The following is a 20,959-nucleotide window of genomic DNA, read 5'->3' as shown; positions in this document are numbered from 1 at the left end:
CGGGTTGCAGTATTTTCTAGAGGCTTGCTCCAACTCCAAGACCACCCTCCATCTTTCCCCCCACATTTCCTAGGCCCCTGGAGCCCCCTATTTCCTGTCCCTGAGTCTTCTGCTCCCTGTGTCCCCAGCGTCCCCCAACTCATAGCCTGTGCCTCCCACTGCCTCCATCCCTACACACCCCGATCGCCACCCTGGTGTCCCAGGTCCACATACCTCAGGCCTTTGCACCCCCACTTCTCCCGTGTCCCCCTGACTCTGCAGCCTGTCCTCCAAGCAACCGGAGTGCCCCCCGCTCTTCATGCCCGCTCCCTCCCCGACCACCATGTCCCCTGCCCCGGTCCGCGCCAGCTCGCTCCGCGCCCACCAAGCCCTCTGCCCCGCCCCCCTCCCCAGTCCTCCGCACCTCGCCACCTCCAAGCTCCTGCATCTCCGTCCTTCGCGCCGCACTGTCCCTTGGGCACCCCCGACCTTTGTCCCGCGTCCCCGCGTCCTTCGCACCCCCATTCGCTCACACCCCGGTCCCCACACCTCCCCGTCCTCCGTGAAGCCCTCGGCCCGGGTCCCCAGCCCTCGGCGCTTGCAGGTCCCCGCGCCCGCGAGCCGCGCGGCCGGCGCGCCCAGGTGGATGCGCGCGCGTGACGTGGAGACGAGCGGGCACACCCTACCCCGCCGGCCCCGCCCCCCGCGCCGCCGATTGGCTCCCCGCGGGCTGGCCGGGCCCCGGTTGGCTCGCGCCGCGCGGCCGCCGGGCCCGTTTCACGGTGGGTAGCACCGCAGCGTGGATGCTGCTCGGTCCCGCCGCGGCCCCCAGGAGCGCGGAGCCGGAGCGGCCGGGCGGGGCCGGGCGGGGGGCACCGCCGGGAGCCGCTGCTCCGCCCACCCCGGCCCGCGGCCGAGGGCAGCCCGGGGTCGCGGCCGCACCGTGCGGCCGCGGGCGGCGGACAAAGGGCCATGCGGGGCCGGGAGCTGCGGCGCGGGGCGCGCGGGAGCCGGGGGCCGCAGCGCCGCCGCTGAGCAGGGCCCGAGCGGGGCGGGGCGGGCCGCGATGCCGCGGTTCCCGGTGAAGAAGGTCCGCAAGCAGATCAAGCTGCTGCTGCTGCTGCTGCTCCTCACCTGCGCCGCGTGGCTCACGTACGTGCACCTGAGCCTGGTGCGCCAGGGCCGCGCGCTGCGCCAGCGGCTGGGCTACGGGCGAGGTACGGGCGGGGGCGCGCGGCCTGGGGGCGGGGGGCGGCGAGGGCCTCGAGCGGCGCGGGGTCCGGGCCTTCCCGCCGCGCCCGGGGCTCGGCGCGGGCCAGACGCGTCCGGGGACCCTGGTCGCCCTACCCGGCTCGGCGATATTGGGGCGGGGGGCGCGGTTCGGCCCGGCCCGGAGCCCAGTGACGTCAGCAGTGACGTGCGCGACCCTCCCGGGGAGCGTCCCCAAACCTGGGCGGACTCCGGGATCCGACCTGGAGGCAGTAGTGACGGGGTTTACGGTGGGTGTTGGAGGCATGGCCCCCAGGCCCTGCGCGCCGGGAAGGCCCTGCACCTCCACCACCTGGCTCCTCGGCAGAGCCCGATCACCCATCTGCGGGGGGAGACGGGAGACACAGATCCAGCGTCCCGACCGGGGGCGGGGGGGGGGGGGTGTTGGGGGAAGGGTTTGGAGGGAGCCGACTGGTGCCGCTGGAACGCTTCCTGGACCAGGTGCCCTAGGTAAACCCGTAACAGACTGAGGTGCTGAGGTGTTGGGGGGTGATGGGGATCCAGCTTGGGGACCCCTGAGCTGCCTGGAGTGAACTCCCCAGCTTCTTCCGGCTCACACTCCAGTGAGGACAGTGAGTCCCCAAAGCAAATCAGTCCTGCGACTGTTGTGGGAAAGAGCCAGGGGAGGGGGTCCTGCCCATTCAGCTAAGGGGATCTGGATAGCCTCTTGAAGGTGGTGGGTGCTGAACCTGTCTAGAGGAAGAGCGCCCGGGCGGGAGAAACAAAACTGTGAGAACCTGGTGGGAAGAGGAGAAGCAGAAAGCCTGGAACCCAGGGAAGAGGTGTGGGATGGGAGAGAGGGCAACACCTCAGGGCAGGAGGAACCCCGCCCTCACGCAGGCTAGCTAAGGTGGGAGCAGAAGCCCCTGTGCCCCTGACCCTTCTTAAGGAAGCAGGGAGCTGGGTGTTCTTAGAATGGGAGGTGGGAAGAGTCTTGCTTCCTTAAGATTCAGAACAATGATTTTGGCTCACAACACCCACGGCCACTAACCAAGGGGTCCAAACCTCCCTGTTGATTCCCACTCCTGTCTCCCGATTGCCAGAGCCCTCTGCCTCCCCTCTGTGTGCCTGGACACCTGACCCCACAGACGTCCCAGGCCAGGGGTCTGGAGCTTGTCCCAAACCCCCCTCCCCCGCCAGAGTCTACGCACCTCACAGCCACCACACTCCGGAGAGGCCCCCAGCACTACTTAGTCCCTAAAAGAAGCCCTCCTCCCACTGTTATCAGCAAACAAGGCAGGACCCAGTGCGTGACCCAGTGACACAGAACAAAACCAGACCCCCTTCCCGAGCCACCTCTGTGGCTTTCCAGGCAACCACAGTCCTCCCCAGCTTGACTTCCTGAGCAGCTAGGGAGTCTAGATCAGCAACTGGGAGGGGGTGGAGGTGTGGGAACCCCATTTCTGAGTCCCTCTCTGCCCTCAGCCTTGCCAGCAGAGAAGCTGGGTCACTGCTCTCCTACTCCCGGGTGAGCGGGAGCTGTTCAGGGTCCTGGAAGGTCTGACTCTCAGGAGGCACCTTCCAGGGACAGCCCCAGCTCGAGGGGCTCCAGACCCAGCCCCACCTTCGGTCCAGCCACCTGGGCTCCCCACAGGGTAGGGCTTTTGAGAAGCTGGCCAGCTGGGTCTGAGTGTTGGGTCAGGGCTGTCTTCACTTACAACTGGGGAGGCAGCATTGGAGCAGAGCAGGGGGGCTACTTTCCTGGGACCCTGCAGGATACCCATGTGGCCGGAGGCCTCTGCAGACCTCAGTGTGCTGGGGCTCAGCCCCTGCAGGACAGTGGTGGCAGCCTGGCCTGGGACCCCAGCACAGAAAGCTCCTAGTCCCCATGACCTTAGCTTGGTGGGCAGGGAGTATCGGGGCCAGGCTATGGGGATTTGACTGGGAGCCTCTTAGGGGCTCATCTCCCAGCTGGACAGAGGGCACTGAGGAGGAAGCCCGAAGAAGGATCAGGTGGGCAGGTCCCACAGGAGTCCCACAGGCAGGAGACCAAGGACAGCTCCCCTGTCCAACAGAAGGGGCTCAGGCCAGTTGGGTCCACATAGGAATCTGGCTCCTCGGCTCTGGATTGAAGGATGAGCACAGATGTCAAAACCCAGGCTTACTTTAGAGCAGAGGCAGAACTCCTGGATTGGGGATCCCTGAGTGGAAGTACCAGGAGGGGCAGAAGTGGGATGCAATAAAGCCTCCCAGAGCCTCTGGTCCCGGGGGGTGCCCCCCACCCCCCCACCCACCTCCAGGGAACAGGGGGATGTTCAGGTCCACAGTTTGGGCAAGAAGTCTGGGAATTTGAAGGAGTCAGGGGTCAGGCAGTGCCCCAGGCTAGGGGATGTGTGTAGGGGTGCTAAGCTCTAGAGATGACCCCAGACAGATCCAGGAACAGTTCCTCAGGGGTACAGTCTCTCTCCAGAGCCGTGTTGGCCCCAGGTCCTCCAGCAGCCTAACCAGCGTGTCTGTCCCTCACCGGTACAGGCTGGTGCCAGGGTTCCTCCGGTCCTGGACCCCCACCCCAAGGGCAGCAGGTGGCACATGTGCCATGTGCTGGGGCTGGTGTAGGTTAAGACAAAGGCCCAGCTTTCCCAGTAACAAGTTCTAGCACCGGCCCCTAGCAGGGTTTGATAAGGGAGGGAGACACGGAACACTCAGTACAAGTGCTGAGGGCGCTTCCCGGGGCCTTCCTGTCGGCAGAGCCTCTGTCCCGCGTCTCACACAGCTCTGCTCACTGGTCAGGGAGCTTGGAGAAGCCGGGCAGAGGCCTGGAGAGGGGCTGCCTGCCCCCTGGGTGGGATGTGGGAGAAGGGCCTGGCCTCCGCACTCTAAGTGGGGTGTTGGGTACCACAAGAGAGCAGGAGACCCCGCTGCCCCCAGCAGGCGCCCCGCAGCAGGGGCTGTGCCATGGAGTGAGCCCAGGCCCCGCTCACGCCTCACGTTCCCCCCACAGATGGGGAGAAGCTGAGTGGCGTCACCGAGAGCAGGGGCGTCCGCGCCGCACTGTCCACGCAGAGGGCGGAGGACTCCAGCGAGAGCCGGGAGGAGGCACAGGTTGTCAGCAGGGCTGTGGGAAGGAGCCCACACACACTCGCATGCCGGGGCCTCGGACACTGTGGCTGTGTGTGTGGAGGACATGGGTTAGGCACTGCCCAGACACAGGCAGCCCCCCTGGGGCTCCGGCTGGGGGGGCGGCGTCACGAGAGGCGCCCGTGTGGGCTGGCCCAGGTCGCCCAGCAGGTGTGAGGAGGGTCGTGGGGCTGTGTGTGGCCGGGGCACCATGGCTTGGGGTGTTACGGCTGCATGTGTGCAGGGGAGCTCTTGGGAAGTTTGTGTGCCGCTGGCTGTGGTCGTATGACTCCTCCTTGCCCTCCCATTTCTCAACTTTGACCCTGGTGCCTTTTCTGTCCCATAGCCTGATGGCCGGGACCCAAACACGCTGTTTCCCGCGGGGGCTGGAAAGCCCCCCTCTCTGAACCTCACTCATCAGGCGCCTCCGTGGTGGGACAAGGTGAGCTCCACTCGACCTGCCTGACATGGGCTCTGGGGGGTGCTGGGGTGGGCTTCGCGGAAGGTAAGCCCCGTCCCGCCCCCCAGTACAAGGGGCAGGTGAACCTGCACGTGTTTGAGGACTGGTGCGGCGGCGCCGTGGGCCACCTGAGGAGGAACCTGCACTTCCCGCTGTTCCCTCACGTGAGTTCTGAGGGGCAGGGCGGCCTCTGGGGCAGGACTGGGTGGCCCCCAGGCTCTGACGGCACGGCCTGCCGCCCCCCAGACGCGCACCACCGTGAAGAAGTTGGCTGTGTCCCCCAAGTGGAAGAACTACGGGCTGCGGATTTTTGGCTTCATCCATCCAGCAAGAGACGGTGCGACGGTGGGGTCGTGCTGGGGAGGGGCGATCCCCAGGGGCCCCCCCACCCGCCCTGAGTCCCCGTCCTGTGGCCTTAGGAGACGTCCAGTTCTCTGTGGCTTCAGACGACAACTCTGAGTTCTGGCTGAGCCCAAACGAGAGCCCGGCAAGTGCCCAGCTGGTAGCCTTTGTGGGCAAGGTACCCTGAACCCCACAGCCCTCCTGCCCTCGCCCTCCACCCACATACACCCGACACCTGGGACATCCTGCTGTCTCCACTGGGCCTCCTGCTGCCTCCGGAACCTGTCTCCTCCAGCTTTTAAGGGACGGGGGCTGGATGAGGCTGGGGCCTCCGAGGAGGAGGGGCCCCTCCTTCCCTCCTGTATTGCTTCCCAGACCGGCTCAGAGTGGACAGCACCTGGAGAATTCACCAAGTTCAGCTCCCAGGTGTCCAAGCCCAGGCGGTGAGTGATGGGGAGTGTGTGTGCATGAGTGTTACACACATTTGCACACACATGAACCACTGCACTTGGGCCGACCTGTCAAACCAGCCTGGGGGATCAACCCTGAGCACCCCATCTTCTCTGCATGCCCTGTTTGGAGCCCCCGGGGGCACGGCAGGGGCATGTCCCCCTGATTCCTTGTTTCCCCAGGCTCATGGCCTCCCGGAGGTACTACTTCGAGCTGCTGCACAAACAGGACGACCGAGGCTCAGACCACGTGGAAGTGGGCGTGAGTGTGGCCTGCCCTCCGTGGGCTTCTAGAGGGTCCGCCTTCTCTCCCCTGCCCCTCTGCTCCCAGCACTCCCTTCAGGGCAATGGTGTGGACCCTGCCCGCGCTCCCTGGGAGGTCCTGTCCAGGTGGCAAAGCACACCCTCAGGGACAGGGCCCGAGGCCAGCTCTGTCTGCTCAGAGAGGCTTCCTGGACAAACCGCGCTCGAGTCTGAGGCATTCCTAGGACAAGCCCAGGAGGAGAGACTCTGGGATGCAGGTGCATTGGGTGAATTCCAGATCCCAAGAAATGCAGAGGAATAGGAACACCCGGCATTCTTTTCGAACTTCAAGGGGTCCAGTGGCCAGCTAGGGCCTGCAGCGCCAACGCTGGACAGCTCTGGCTTTGTCCCGGGAAAGAAACATTGGAGTTTGCATTTCAGGAAAAACCCTGTGGCCACTGTTGCAGAGAGCCTGGGGGGAAGGGGTCTTTTATGTGCGGTCCCTGAACCAGGGAGGTGGGAAAGGAAGAAATAGCAGGTGCAGGGGTCAGGGGGTGTGTCCAAGACAGAGGGCCTGAGCCTGGCGGCGTGTGGCGTGACGATTCGGTTGGAGTGGGGCTTCTCAGCCCCAGGTCTGTGGGATGTCCCAGGTGTCGGGTGTATGTGACAGGCACCTCCCAGCTCAGTGGGCAGGGGGTCCGGGCTGGAGACGCAGGTTTAGGGTGATCTTGTGGAAGACAAGGGTGTGCCAGGAGGACCCAGAATGAGCTAGGAAGGGAAGAGGGCCTAGAACAGCTCCTGGGAACCCCAGCTTGAGAGGAGGGGAGGAGAGACAGAGCCTGCAAAGGAGACTGAGAAGGAGCAACCACAGGGAGAGGGAGATCTGGTGAGATGAGGTGTGCTGGCCCCTGGAAGGTGAGCTGTGACCTCTAGGACAGCAGCGGCTGTAGAACGGGGAAGCAGGCCGCAGAAAGCCCTAACCAGCAAGCAAGGCAGTGCTTAGGGTGTCAGGCAAGGCCTGGAGGGAGCACTGGGGGCGCGGGGGTCCTTACCTGCCACCAAGAAGTTCCCTGTATCCTTGAAGGGGCTGCCCCGATAGTTCCCCACGCCCACACCAGAGAAGACCCACTCCTTTCCAGCTGTTCCCATTCTCGACCCCACCCTTTGGTCCTGACCACTCTCTTCCTCCCCCAGTGGCGAGCCTTCTTGCCCGGCCTGAAGTTTGAGGTTATAGGCTCTGCTCACATCTCCTTGTACACAGGTGCGGAGCCCAGTACCTCCCTGGGGAGGAGGTGGGCTCCCGATGGGGGGGTCTCTTTGAGATGGGCTTGGATGTGGGTGGGGAGGGTTGAGGAGTGGTGTCTGGGTCTTCCTGGGGACCCCACACATCCCTCTGCCCCCAGACGAGTCCTCCCTGAAGATGGACCATGTGGCCCACGTTCCCCAGTCTCCAGCTAGCCATGTTGGGGGGCACCTGCCTCAGGAGGAGCCCAGAGCTGACATGCTGCGCCCGGACCCCCGAGACACCTTCTTCCTCAGTGAGAGGGGACCCCGGAGGGGGGCGGGGCGGGGACACCCAGCCTGCCACTCTGTGACCGCCTGTCCCACAGCTCCCCGCATGGAGCCTTCGAGTCTGGAGAATGTGCTGGAGCCCTGCACCTACGCCCCCACGTATGTCGTCAAGGACTTCCCCATCGCCAGATACCAGGGACTGCAGTTTGTAAGTGCCCCTCCCCAAGACCCTCCTGAGACCTGACCTCCCTCCCAGGGTCCCCTGAGCCCTCTGCCCCGCCCGCAGGTGTACCTGTCCTTCGTCTACCCCAATGATCATACGCGCCTCACTCACATGGAGACGGAAAACAAGTGCTTCTACCGGGAGTCGCCGCTATACTTGGAAAGGTGGGGGGGTGGTTCGCGGTGCACCCGCCAGGAATGAGGGCGGGGCCTCTTCAGGGGGCGGGGTGTCCTCTCTGATGCCCCGCCCCCACCCCAGGTTTGGGTTCTATAAGTACATGAAGATGGACAGGGAGGAGGGGGAGGAAGACGAAGAGGAGGAGGGGCAGCGCCGAGCCTTCCTCTTCCTCAACCCGGACGGTGAGTGCCCCCCACGCCCCCCAGCGCATGCCCACCTGGGCGTGGTGGGCTTAGCCATGCTTCCCACAGACTTCCTGGACGATGAGGACGAGGGGGAGCTGCTGGACAGTCTGGAGCCTACGGAGGCGTCCCTCCTGCAGAGCGGCCGCCGATCCCCATCCCCGGTGGCCCCCACCACACCACTGGGACCCAAGCCTACCGCGCCAGCGCCTGCCAGCACCCGGGACCTGCCAACCCCCAGGCGCTCCCGGGCGCTGAGCTGGGCTGCACGGGCCGCGCGCCCCCTGCCCCTCTTCTTGGGCCGCGCCCTGCGCCCCCGAGCAGCCGCTGAGCAGCCGCCCCCAAAGGTGTATGTGACACGGGTGCGGCCGAGACTGCGGGCCCCCTCGCGGGCCCTGGCACCTCTCAGCCCCCGCAGCCCACCCTGGCCGCCCTTCCCCGGAGTCTTCCTCCGTCCCAGACCACTTCCGCGGGTGCAGCTGCGGGTCCCCCCGCGCACGCCCCGGTCTCGAGGCCACAGGACCGGTGGCACCCCCGCCACAGAGCTGAGGCCCTCTGTCCGGGCGCAGGCCACCCAGGGGAGCCGGGAGGGCCAGCTGCGCATGCTGGGCCTCCCGGGACCCACCACAGACTTGAACTTGTCATCAGAAGCACAGCCAGTGACCTCCTTCCTGAGCTTGTCCCAGGTGTCCAGGCCACAGGCGCCTGGGCAGGACGAGGAGGAGGAGGAGGAGGGGGAAGCAGACGAAGATGGGGCCCAGGGCGAGGAGGACAGCGAGGAGGCAGGCGGGCCCCCCCGAGGCCGCTGGCGGGAGGACGCCATCGACTGGCAGCGCACGTTCAGCGTGGGCGCGATGGACTTCGAGCTGCTGCGCTCCGACTGGAACGACCTGCGCTGCAACGTGTCGGGGAACCTGCAGCTGCCGGAGGCTGAGGCCGTGGACGTGGTGGCTCAGTATATGGAGCGGCTCAACGCCCACCATGGCGGGTATGGGGGAGGGCGGCCATGGGAGGGAGGCCCTAGCCTCTGTGGCACCTTCGGACATTCCCCGGGGCCCGGGGTACTGACCTGGGAATGCACATACACTCCCTAGGGAAGAGTCTTCTCTGCTGGTCTCTCTCTGCCTTCTGGGGCTTCTTATTGTCCAGGTTTCCTGTCCAGGGTTAGAAGCCTCAGATGCCCCCAACACGCACACACACAGAGCCAGCGGGGCAGTGGGGCACTGGCGGCTGTGTCCTGCACCTCCAGGCCCCACACTGTCACCGTGGGCCTGAGCCCAAGAATGAATCTGAGCCAGCCAGGTCTCTCCTCCAGATAGAGACACGTCCAGAAGTCAAGCCAAGAGTCCCTGGACCCCTCCTCCTCCCGAAGCACAACGCTATTGGGTCTTCCAGGAGAGTCCTCCTCTGACTCCAGAGGCAGGCACAGGGCTCCTGCCCCATGGCTGACTCTGGGCTTCCACAGGCCCCAGGAATCTAGGCCTGTCTCCACCCCCACATAGGTAGCTGTGTGGCAAGTGGGAGGCCTCAGCTTGGCCCCGTTGGAGGCATGGTGAGTTCTGAGTTGTGCGAGCCATGAAGGTCGGGCGAAATCCGCACAGACAGCAGTGGTAGCAAAGGCGCTGGGCCAGGCAGCCAGGCGCCTGGTGTGCAGAGGATGGAGAGGCCGTTGTGGGCCTTGAGCAACTTGCCCCCCCCCCCATTTTTCTTACGTTCGATACACGGTTTTGAGCAGGACGGGGGTTTGACCTGTCTGGGTTGAAGACAGGCCTATCACTGCTTTGGAGAGGAGCAGACAGGATGGGAAGCTCACAGGGGCCGTGAGTGACAGGCTAGGTCCAGGGCCATGATGGGCCACATTGGGGGGCAGGGGTTTGATTCTAGGTGGCCGAGCATGAGCCCTTGGTTCTGAGCTTCCTGAGAGCAGGGTAGGAATGGCCCAAGGACGGAGAGTGTAGATGGACCCAGAGCACTGGGGACAGAAAGTTCTTGACACTGGGGGAGCATAGTGGGGATGGCGGCGGATAGGAGGGAAAGGTACCCCTAGGAGGTCACCCAGGTGGGCTCCCCTGGGGACGGGCGCTGCCTGCAAAGGGCAGAGGGAAGAAGCACCTTAGCAAGGGCAGGACCTTGTTTTCCCAGGAGGAGAAGCCTCTGCTTGAAGGCAGAGTGGAGGATGAACGATGCTCAGCAGGGCCAGACCAGGGGGAAGGGGCAGAAGTCGGGGTGGGGCACCTTCCCTCAGGGCCTTAGAAAGAGCAGTGGAGGGTTGCAGCAAGCGGGCCAGACTGGATACCCCAGAACAAAGACCCTGGAGGAAAAGGAAGTTGGTTTACCCAGCATTGGGGTACTGAAGGCCCCATAGAATCTGCCTATGGTCCTAGAGTGCTGCTCTAAGACCTCCGAGCCTCCTCGTTCTATGGACAGTGGGTGGCCCCGAGGCTTTCTGAGCACGTCCTAAAGAGGCTGTGAGTGGCGGCAGGAAGACCACAGAAGGGAAAGGACGGGCCTGGGCTCCAGAGGCCTCCAAGTGTGCGCTACTGTAGGGAGGGAGAAGCACACGGTGTGGGCCTGTCTTCTTGGAGCTCCCCAGCAGGGCACGAGGTGTGAGGGGCCTGTGGCAGCCTGGGAGGGGAGAGGACTCCCAGCAGCTACCCCAGGCCCAGCTGAGCGGCTCCCTGGTTTCTGGGTCTGGGGTCGGGGTTAGGAGGAGGAACGCAAGGTGGAAGCCCAAGGGTGCTGACCCATCCCTGCTTCCCAGGCGCTACGCGCTTCTGCGCATCGTGAACGTGGAGAAGCGTCGAGACTCTGCGCGCGGAAGCCGCTTCCTCCTGGAGCTGGAGCTGCAAGAGCGCGGAGGCGGCCGCCTGCGTCTGTCCGAGTACGTCTTCCTGCGGCTGCCGGGAGCCCACGCGGGAGACACGGACAGGGACGGAGAGAGTCCCGAGCCAGCGCCGGCCGCTTCCATACGCCCAGACGGCCGCCCGGAGCTTTGCCGGCCACTGCGCCTGGCCTGGCGCCAGGACGTGATGGTACACTTCATCGTGCCAGGTGCGCGGGAATGCGGTGGGCCCAGGCACCCGGGATGCGGGGTGGGGTTCCAGGAGCCCTCCTAGCGAGGCGAGGGAGCACCGGAGCACCGCTGGCCGTGGAGGGGGACCGCAGAGCCAGCTTGGGATGGACTCGGTGGCACCATCTTCCTCCAGTGAAGAACCAGGCGCGCTGGGTGGCACAGTTCCTGGCCGACATGGCCGCGCTGCACGCCCGCACGGGGGACTCCCACTTCAGCGTCATCCTGGTGGACTTTGAGAGCGAGGATATGGATGTGGAACGGGCCTTGAGCGCAGCTCGGCTGCCCCGGTAACAGTGCCCTCCACCCCTGCTGGGGAGGACCGAGCGCATCTTGCCTCCTCCAGGAGGCGGGTTTTCCTACCCCTGCCCCTGCTCTCCCTCACCCCCAGGTACCAGTATCTGAGGCGAACTGGAAACTTTGAGCGCTCCGCGGGCTTGCAAGCTGGCGTGGACTCCGTGCAGGTGCGAGGGCAGGTGGGGAGAGCCGAGTGGGCGGAGCCAGGGGAGGAGCTCAGCTAGGGGAGGAGGGGAGAGGACTCAGGTGTCCCCACGACCTCCACCTCCAGGATGCCAGCAGCATCGTTTTCCTCTGTGATCTGCACATCCATTTCCCCCCCAACATCCTGGACGGCATCCGCAAACACTGCGTGGAGGGCAAGCTGGCCTTCGCACCTGTGGTCATGCGCCTGGGCTGCGGGAGCTCGCCGGGGGACCCTCACGGTAAGGCCCTGCTGCCCCCACCCCAGTGACACCTGAAGTCCCACCAATGCCAGGGTAGAATCTCGGCCCCTGGGGGCCTCTCCCAACTCCTGAGGGAGGCCTGGGGACCCATCAGTGCCCCTCGCCATGTCCACAACCCCAGGTACTCCCCCTAGAGGGACCTCCTCCAGCACCCCCACTCCTGTGAGGGCTCCAGATTATGACCCTGCCCACAGAGGGGTGACCCCTGAGAGCCCCTCTGGGGTTAGGACCCTGTACCAGACCCACAACTGCGGTTGGGGTGAAAGGCTTGTAGGACCTGGGGTCTGAGGCCATCTTCCTGCCCAGGTTACTGGGAGGTGAACGGCTTCGGCCTCTTCGGGATCTATAAGTCCGACTTCGACCGCGTTGGAGGCATGAACACTGAGGAGTTCCGTGACCAGTGGGGGGGCGAGGACTGGGAGCTCCTGGACAGGTGACCACCTCCCCACCCCTCAGCTAGACTAAGGACACTTCCACAGCTTCCTCTGAGTGGGAAGGGGAAGCCTGAGGGGCCTTCATGTGTGCAGGGTCTCTGTGCTTCTGCTTCATCTGCCAGGATCTGGGGGCCTGGGGAGAAACTCTCCGACCCCCCCACCCCCAAAACCCCTTCTTACCTCCAGGGTCCTGCAGACTCAGGGACAGCCTTGGAACAGACTGTGTCCCCAGATTCTGTAGTTCTGTCATGGCCCTGAGTCCCTGTCCCCCACCAGAACCCTACAGTAGTGGCATCCCTCACACACCCAGCCCCTGGGCGAGTGCCCTGACCACGCCCTTCCTGCCTACACCAGGCTCCAGAAGAATCCATGCAGCCACAGTGATCTCCTACCCCCCACGTCCTGACACCAGCACCCCCCAACACACACACCCTATAGGCTTAGGGGCAGCTCTGCCACGGCACCCCAGGGTCCTGACGCCCTCTGTCTACCCAGGGTCCTGCAGGCAGGGCTGGAGGTGGAGCGGCTCCGACTGAGGAACTTCTACCACCACTACCACTCCAAGCGGGGAATGTGGGCCACACGCAGCCGGAAGGGCTCCCGCACAGAGGGCCCTTGAGGACAGGGCGACCCCTCCCAGCCCCTGGCTGCAGCCCTGTGGTGGGAGCTGGAGGCCAGGCCCTGAGCCTGGTCCCTGGGGACCCGGCTTGGCTCATCCCAGGGGCACAGCCACCACCTGTGCCTGGCCCACAGGGGCCACCACTTCCCCCCACCACCATGCCCCTCCCCCGATGGTCAGCCTTCACCGCTGGTTGGGGCCTGGGCTCGGTCTCCACACTCTGTGCGATGATTTCTGTGAAATTTTGCCGTAGCGATGACATTGTTTTCAGGATCCCCGAGAGTTCTGTCTGTTCCGTTTTTTATTCAGAATGAAATGAAATATTTTTTTTAGTTCTGACTCGTCCTCTGCCTGGTTCTCTTGGGAGGGCAGAGACCATTCTCAGGGACGGCTCGAGAGTCCAGGCCACTGTCTCTGCTCCCTTGGCCCCTTCCTGACTCACAGCTGCAGCGCCTCACAGAACCCCCAGCCTCTTCCACACTCTGGACCACTCGCCGCCTCCTTCCCTCCCCACCGAGCTCCAGAGGTGGCACCCGTAGCGGGGAAGGGGGCTCCGACCCCTTCCTTGCCACGCTGCCTGTGGAGTCGCGTGGATGTTCTGGACATGGGGCAGGGCCTTCACACTTCTGAGAAAAGAACATTTGGCCATTTGGCTGCCCTCCCTCTTGCAAACAAAGCTTGGATGTCAGTCCTTCCCCATCTCCCCAGGAGGTGAAGGAGAACTCGGCACCCTGGGGAGGGCAGTGTCCCATGACCACGTCGGGACAGGACTCCGCAGCGTTGCCAGAAGCAGAAAACCCAGCTCCGGTTGGCGGACACCATAATGGGGAGGAGGGAGGCTTATGTGACTTCTGTTCCTGTGTGTGGAAGGTCAGGGTCGGGGGCTTGCTGGGAGAGTATGGACCAGAGGCTGGATGGTGCCGTGGAGGCCCAGCTCCTCCCTGGGCCTCTGCTGCCTAAAGATGAGTCCCCACTCTGGGAGGGAGGCTGGCGCTCCACCCGCAGGAGCGCTCGGTGGCTGCGGTAACAGGTCCCCACAGACCTGGGGCAACGTACCATCTTACGTCCTAGTCAGAAGTCCTAAAACCAAGGTTTCTGCAGGCCGGCTCCTGGAGGCTTTAGAATTGACTGCTTCATCCTCTCCCACTTCCAGAGGCTACTTGGATTCCTTGGCTCAGGGCTCCTTCCTCCGCCTTCAACGCCAGCAGCTTGCCACGTTCCTAGTCCTCCCCTGTCTGTCAGCTCTGCTCCCACGGTCACATCTCTCTCTGTCCCTCCTTGCCTCTGTCCTGTGAGGACAGCTGTGATCGCACTGTCATCCTCCACTAACCAGGATAATCTCCCCATTTCAATATTCTTCTTTTTTTTTTTTTTTTAAGATTTTATTTATTTGAGAGAGCACAAGCAATGGAGAGGGAGAAGCAGGTTCCCTATCGAGCAGGGAGCCCGATGGGTGCTTGATCCCAGGACCCTGGGATTATGACCCGAGCCACAAGCAGCCAACCGAGCCCCCCACGTGCCCTTCAATCAATATTCTTTATGTAATCACGTCTGCAAAGTTCTTTTTGCCGTGTCAGGTGACAGTCACAGGTTTCAGGGATCAGGGCCTGGATTTGGGGCCGTGATTCTCCATCCCTGCTTGCTCACATCGAGTGGGAAGGCAGCACTCCCCCAGCGACCTGGACAATCGTCATGAGACTGGCCCAGGTTGTACCTTTAGGCACAGCTCACTGTGAACACAGGCCAGCAGGAAGGACCCCAGTGAAAGAACCAGGTGAACACCACCATCTGGCCCTGAGAAGATTCTAGAAATGACCGTGCTGGAGGGACATTCGGTCCTGCCACTGCTGGCCAGCGTAGCCACCAGACAGTTGTAGACACCAAGTCACCTGTAACGTGGACTGCACAAGTCCTGCTGGTCCTCAGAGCACAAGTGCCTACGAGGCAGAGGACACTTCTTCCCCGCCATGTGCCTGCTCAGAAGCTTCCGGATGCCCTTAGCTCATACTGCCCTCTCCTCCCCAAGTACGTATTCACATGGGATTTTCTCCACTCAGAGATGCTTCATAGCAAAAAAAGAATCGGTGCTGGATTGGGGATACACTCTCCGAAAGAGAGAGGGAGAGACGAGAAACACAAACAACGGGCAGGTAAAGCTCAAGACACAGAAGTTCCGAGCGAAATCCCCTGTAACCTGAACTATACATAAACCGTGATTTTTCAACCCATTTTAACAACTTTACTGAGCACCTACTGCGTGTTAGACACCGAGGGAAAGCGGTGAACAAAAGAGACTGGAATCCGCCCGCACAGAGCACTTAGGTTGTGGTGAAGGGTGAGGGGGCTGACCGCAGACACGATAAAGAAAAGGTCTACCGCGTTAGCTGACGGCAACTGCTGTGCAAAAAAGAGTTAGGTCAGGAGGAAGAATAGTAAGTTTGAGTGAGCCTTGCTTGGAAACAGCGGTCAGGAGCAGCAGGTCTGGGAAGGTGACCTCGTAGAAAAGGTCTGAAAGCTATAAAACTTCCGGAGGTGCTGCTGGGGTGAAAGAGGTCAGAGGTGACACCTGAGGAAATTCTTTTTCTAATTAGCAATGAACGCCTTTCCAGCCTCACACTGGAAGTACGGCTGACCCTTGAACAGCATGAGGGTTGGGGACAACAATCCTCGCACGGTTGAAAATCCATGTATAATTTTTGACTCCCCAAAACTTAACTACTAATAGCCTGCTGGTATCGGGAAGCCTTCCCAATAACAAACAGTCTGTTGACACATATTTTGTATGTTGTATGTATTATATTCTGTGTTCTTAAGGTAAACTAGAAAAAAGAAAATGTTATTAAGAAAATCACACGGAAGGGAAAACACACTTCTGGTACTGCTCTGTATCCGAAAAGAGTCCTTGAAGAAGTGGACCCGCTCAGTTCAAACACCTGCTGTTCGAGGGTCAACTGTGCTAGCAATGCAGCAACATAAGAAAGGAAATAAAGCATGTACATCTGGGAAATTGAATGCAGGCATGTGTCAGTGGCTTAGTTTGCAGAAATGATCACCGGTGTGAAGAACCCAAAAGAATCAGCAAAACAACAAACCGTCCTGCAACTGACAAGCAATTGTAGCAAGGTTGCAGGATACAAAGTTATATAAAGTTAGTACACAAAAGCCACTTGCTTTTTCATGTATCAGCAGGGAACAATTAGAACTTGAAATTTAAGACACAATACCATTTACAGTTACACCAAAATCTAACCTCACAAACTCTCTCTAGGGAAAACAGCCCAAACTCAGAGAAAAAGTAAATAAATGGAGAAATGTCCTGTGCTCACGAGTAGGAAGACTCAGTATCACCATGATGCGTGCTCTTCCCAGCTGGGTCTACAGAGCCCGTGCAGTCCCAGTCGGAACCACGGCGAGCCGTGATGTGGATATGGAAAACTGGCTCTAAGGTTCGGACGAAGACACAAAAGACCCAGAAAAGCCAACACAAAATTGAAGGAGAAGAACAGACTTGGAGGGCACTACCCGGCTTCAAGGCTGACTGAAGAGATACAGTGATCCGGACTGGGGTACAGATGAAAAATTGACAAATAGATCAGCGGACGCAGAAAACAGACCCACAGGGGCACCCGGGTGGCTCAGTCATTAAGCATCTGCCTTCAGCTCAGGTCATGATCCCAGCATTCTGGGATCGAGCCCTTCGTGGAGCTCTGCTAGGCAGGAAGCCTGCTTCTCCCTCTCCCTTTGCCGCTCCCTCTGCTTGTGCGCGCGCTCTCTCTCTCTCTCTCTCTGACAAATAACTAAAATCTTAAGAAAGAAAGAAAGACCCACATGAGTACAGTCGGCTGATCTCTGACGAAGGAGCAAAGGCACAATGACAGCAGACGTCGCGTCGTCGACAGACCGCTGGAACGTCGAGATGTCCAAGCGCCAGACAGCGGATCCGCACACAGACCCTAACCCTTCACGAAGGTTGACTCAAAATGGACCCCAGACCTAAATGTAAAACACGAACTACCAGACCCTTAGAAGACAACATAAAAAAGGATGACCTTGGCTATGACGATGACCTTGGGTATGACGGTGACCTTTTAAACACAACACCAAAGGCACAATCCATGGAAGCAATAATTGGTAAGGAGTTCATATTAAAACTTCTGTGAAAGACCGTATCAAAAGAATAAGAGAAAAAAAAAGAATAAGAAGGCAAGACACAGGCAGGGAGAAAACCCTTTCCAACGACGTATCTACTAAAGGAGTGTTCAACCCAAAATACAGAAAGAACGCTTAGGACTCAATAATCATAAACAACAGAACAGAACTTTTTTTAAAAAAAGATTTCATTTATGGGACACCTGTGTGGTTCAGTTGGTTAAGTGGCTGCCTTTGGCTCTGGTCATGATCCCGGGGTCCTGGGATCGAGTCCCGCATCGGGCTCCCTGCTCAGCAGGGAGTCTTCTCCCTCTGCTGCTCCCCTTGCTTATGCTCTCTCGCTGATAAAAAAGATATATAGATATTGTTTACGTATTTTTCTGAGATAGAGAGTGCACAAGTTGGGTGAGGGGCAGATGGAGAAGCAGACTCCCCGCTGAGCATGGAGCCAGATGCAGGATTCGATCCCAGGTCCCTGGAATCATGACCTGAGCTGAAGGTAGACGCTTATCCGACTGAGCCACCCAGGCGCCCCAGAACAAAACAATTTTAAACAAACAATAAAAAATGGCCCAAAGCTGTCAAGAGGCACCTCACTGGAGAAGATACCCCAATGACACACAAGCACATGAGAGGATGTTCCACATTCGATGTTGCCAGGGAAATACCAGTTACCACAAGGACATCCCGCTACACACCCACCAGAAGAGCTGAAATCTGGGCCCGTGACATCCAGCGCCGGTGAGGATGAGCCGCGGGGACAGGCGCTTGGTGCTGGTGGGCACGCGGAGTGGTGCAGCCACTTGGGAGACATTTGCCAGTTTCTTATTAAATGAAACTTCTTACTATACGATCTAGCAATCACACTCCTACTATAGGTTTACCCAAATGAGCTGAAAACTTCTTGTTCACACACAACCTGCATCCGGGTGCTTGGAGCAGCTTTACTCACAATTGCCCAAAACTGGAACAAACGGCAAACTCGCAGAAGGTGAACGGGTGAGCTGCGGTTATGCCCAGACCACATATATCATCCAGCACTCGACACACGTGTGTGCACGCATACCCCAAAACACAAAAACTATCAAGCCATGAAAAGACGTAGAGGAAACTTAAATCTTATTTCCGAGGGAAAGAAGCCGGTCTGGAAAGTTTGCGTGCTGTGACGGTTCCGGTTTCGTGACGTTCTTGAAAAGGCAAAAGGACAAGCCCAGGAAAAAGACCCGTGGTTACCAGGGCTTGCGGGTCAGGGGAGGGAGGACTAAGCAGAGTTTTTGTTTTGTTTTGTTTTGTTTTAAGATTTTATCTACTTATTTAACACAGAAAGAGATCACAGGTAGGCAGAGAGGCAGGCAGAGAGAGGGGGGAAGCAGGCTTCCCGCTGAGCAGAAAGCCCGATGTTGGGCTCCACGATCGAGATCATGACCTGAGCCGAAGGCAAAGGCTTAACCCACTAAGCCACCCAGGCGCCCCTAGGCAGAGGGTTTTAGGGCAATGAAGCTGCTCTGTGTGATACGGCACTGGGCGCGCAGCTGCTGAAGCCCCCAGAGTGCACGACCACGCCAGCGCCCTGATGCCGACTGCGGACTTGCGGTGATACAGGTGTGTCCGTGGCCGTGGGGCTTCACCCACCAAAACCAGTGTCCCGCTGGCAGATCTTGGTAAGCAGGAAGTCTACGCCCGCGGGGGTGCGGGGGCAGGGAAATCTCTGTACCTTCCTCTTAATTTTGCTGTGAAACTCAAACTGCTCTAAAAATTAGATCTTCTTGAGGGGCGCCTGGGGGCTCAGTCATTCAGCATCTGCCTTCAGCTCAGGTCATGGTCTCGGGGATGCAGCCCCGCATCGGGCTCCCTGCTCAGCGGGAAGCCTGCTTCTTCCTCTCCCACTGCCCTGCTGTGTTCCCTCTCTTGCTGTCTTTCTCTGTGAAATAAATAAATAAAAATCTTTCTAAAAAATAATAAAAATTAAGTCTTCTTTAAAAATCAGTGATAAAAACAAAGAAAATTAAAATACACCAACACTTGGGACGCGGGGGGTGGAAGAGAGAAAGAAAACTTGAACAGAAGTAAAAGCTCCCTTAGGAATCTCAAAACCTCGCAATAGCCGTCACTGGAAACCCAGCCAGGAACACAGAATACAAATTTGGGAAAAGTGTGCAAAACAAGATGGAAAAGAGTTGAGCTAAAGTTGATTCCTGAGAAGACAAGCCATAAGGGCACACGGGCAAGCCCCAGGACCCTAGAAGAAAAATACCTATGTGACAGAGCAGGAGAAAAAAATACGGGCCAGAATCTGAGGCCTGATGCCCTGACGCCAGAAACCTAGCCACTGCAGGCGCACACAAGTCCGTGGGCGCTGGAGGCTAAGACCCCCGACCCGGCAGCAGCAGGCACTGGAGTTACCAGTTACCAGCGATCCCACCGCTCGGGGTCCGTCCGCGCTCCGGACAGCGCCTGGGAAGCGCTGAGCGGGTCTGGGCCACACCCGAGTCCCCAGAAGAGCACTTCGTGCGCAGAAGAGTTCGGGACACGCCTGACCAAAGCAAGGAGGACGAGGGCCGAGGGACGGACTGAGGGCTGGGGGGCACAGGTGGCAGGGGACAGGTAGGGGGGCCGAGTGGACGGGAAGTGCCGTCCGCTCCCTGGGCTGCCAGGGCCCCGAATCCCACACCAAAGGCGCAAGGCAAGAGTCGGGAGCACAGGGAATGCCAGGTCCCAAGTGTCCCACCCAGGATCCTCGGGAATTAGGTGCGGGGGCCCAGGCTACCCCAGGGCCGGGGTGGGGAGCCGCCTAACAAGGGAGGTGCTCACCGTGCTAATCCAGGTAGGCTCCGTGGGGGACGCGCCCCGGGCTGGATCTGGGGACTCCCACGGGAGGCTGGAAGGTTTGAGGGCGTGCGCGCAGGCTCGCGGACAGGAAGCCCAGGGGACACAACGCGCGTGGGGCTCAGCTAAGAGGGACCGAGACTGGCTCCCCAGGCCTCCAGCCAGCGAGCTGTGCTCACATCTGGTCCGTCACCTCGCGGAGGGCTGTGCAGGCTGTGTGGCCCCAGGCCAACTGCTTAACTTCTCTGTGCCAGCGAGTGTTCCCAAATTTTGTTTTCAATATTATTTTGCTGTAATGTTTTCAAGCTTTCCCCCATCTTCTGCTCTTTAACCCCCCACCCCCCCACCCCACACCCCTCTCTGTCCCTCCCCCGGCTCCGGGTCACTGAAGCCAGCACTAGGTAGTCTTCCTTCCACACCTCCCCACCAGCTCTATCCCTTGGCCCTGGAGGCCTCCCCACCCCCCCACCCCCCATCCCCTGGTTTTTGTCTCCGGCTCCTCCTCCACAGACTTTTCTAACAGTGCCCAGGCCGTCCCCACCTCCAGCTGCCCGCTCAGCCCATCCTGTGTGCCCGGTCAGATGGGGGAGTATAAATGGTTACCACCCCCCTCAAGCTGTCACAGCCTTCACTTCAGACGCCCCAGCAGCCCCAGCGCAGAGTCCAGGCTCCCCCAGGAGCTGCCCACCTCCTGAGAAAGAGCCTCACTTACTCACCCTTGGAGTCCCCAAGTCCCAAGATCTCAAACCTGATGCAGCACCAACACCCCCGGGGGAGCGCTACACAGGCTCCCAAGCCCTGCCACGCAGGTGGCCCTTCTCCGTTCCCTGCGTGTATCTTCCATTCGCTTTCTCCAGGAAGCCCACCATGCAAGCCTAAGTCTGAATCTTCCTTGTGCCTCCTCCCCAGGCACTGGCTACAGGGAAAAGGGAACTCTGGGGAGGACAAAAGAGAAGAGTGGCCACAGGGGTCAGACGTGCCTCCTAGCCCGGGGTTGAGGGTGGTGGTAACAGGCCTGGGCCATGACCAGTCCCCCGGCTCTGCAGTGGTTAGAAAAAGTGCACCCAAGATCCCAGGCTTTCCAGGAACATGGGGGGGAGGGGTCCTCATGTCCTCAGGGGGGCTCAGCGCAGCTCTGGGCACTGGGCATGGGCAGTTCTCCTGGCCATGCCACCAACCAAAACCCCTCCATCCCTTGGCAGCTCTGGCCTGACCCCTTGGAGCC

At 60.6% G+C, this 20,959-nt stretch overlaps 1 protein-coding gene across 7 annotated transcripts; it reads left to right on the top strand.

Annotated features, from left to right (window-relative positions):
- Positions 1–790: 790 nt before the first annotated feature.
- Positions 791–13,098, top strand: B4GALNT4 (beta-1,4-N-acetyl-galactosaminyltransferase 4). Of its 7 annotated transcripts, none has more exons than XM_082749477.1 (20): positions 1,003–1,196; positions 4,190–4,290; positions 4,652–4,747; positions 4,834–4,929; positions 5,012–5,102; positions 5,185–5,285; positions 5,483–5,550; positions 5,740–5,818; positions 6,994–7,060; positions 7,203–7,337; positions 7,410–7,519; positions 7,598–7,698; positions 7,793–7,893; positions 7,963–8,881; positions 10,655–10,944; positions 11,100–11,253; positions 11,355–11,439; positions 11,532–11,685; positions 12,013–12,139; positions 12,636–13,098. In XM_082749477.1, exons 1-20 carry the CDS (start codon positions 1,046–1,048, stop codon positions 12,757–12,759), a joined length of 3,150 nt encoding a protein of 1,049 aa, XP_082605603.1. In that variant the 5' UTR covers positions 1,003–1,045; the 3' UTR covers positions 12,760–13,098. The 7 variants fall into 7 exon arrangements, with proteins under 7 accessions (XP_082605605.1, XP_082605602.1, XP_082605604.1 ...); XM_082749475.1 differs by having other exon boundaries at positions 1,014–1,196; positions 4,190–4,293; XM_082749479.1 differs by having other exon boundaries at positions 791–1,196; positions 4,190–4,293; positions 7,793–8,881.
- Positions 13,099–20,959: the final 7,861 nt, after the last annotated feature.

The sequence above is a fragment of the Mustela nivalis genome (assembly GCF_964662115.1).
Source record: "Mustela nivalis genome assembly, chromosome: 9".
NCBI lineage: Eukaryota > Metazoa > Chordata > Mammalia > Carnivora > Mustelidae > Mustela > Mustela nivalis.
The sequence above is the reverse complement of the archived record's forward strand: the minus strand, read 5'-3'. Positions and strand labels throughout refer to the sequence as shown.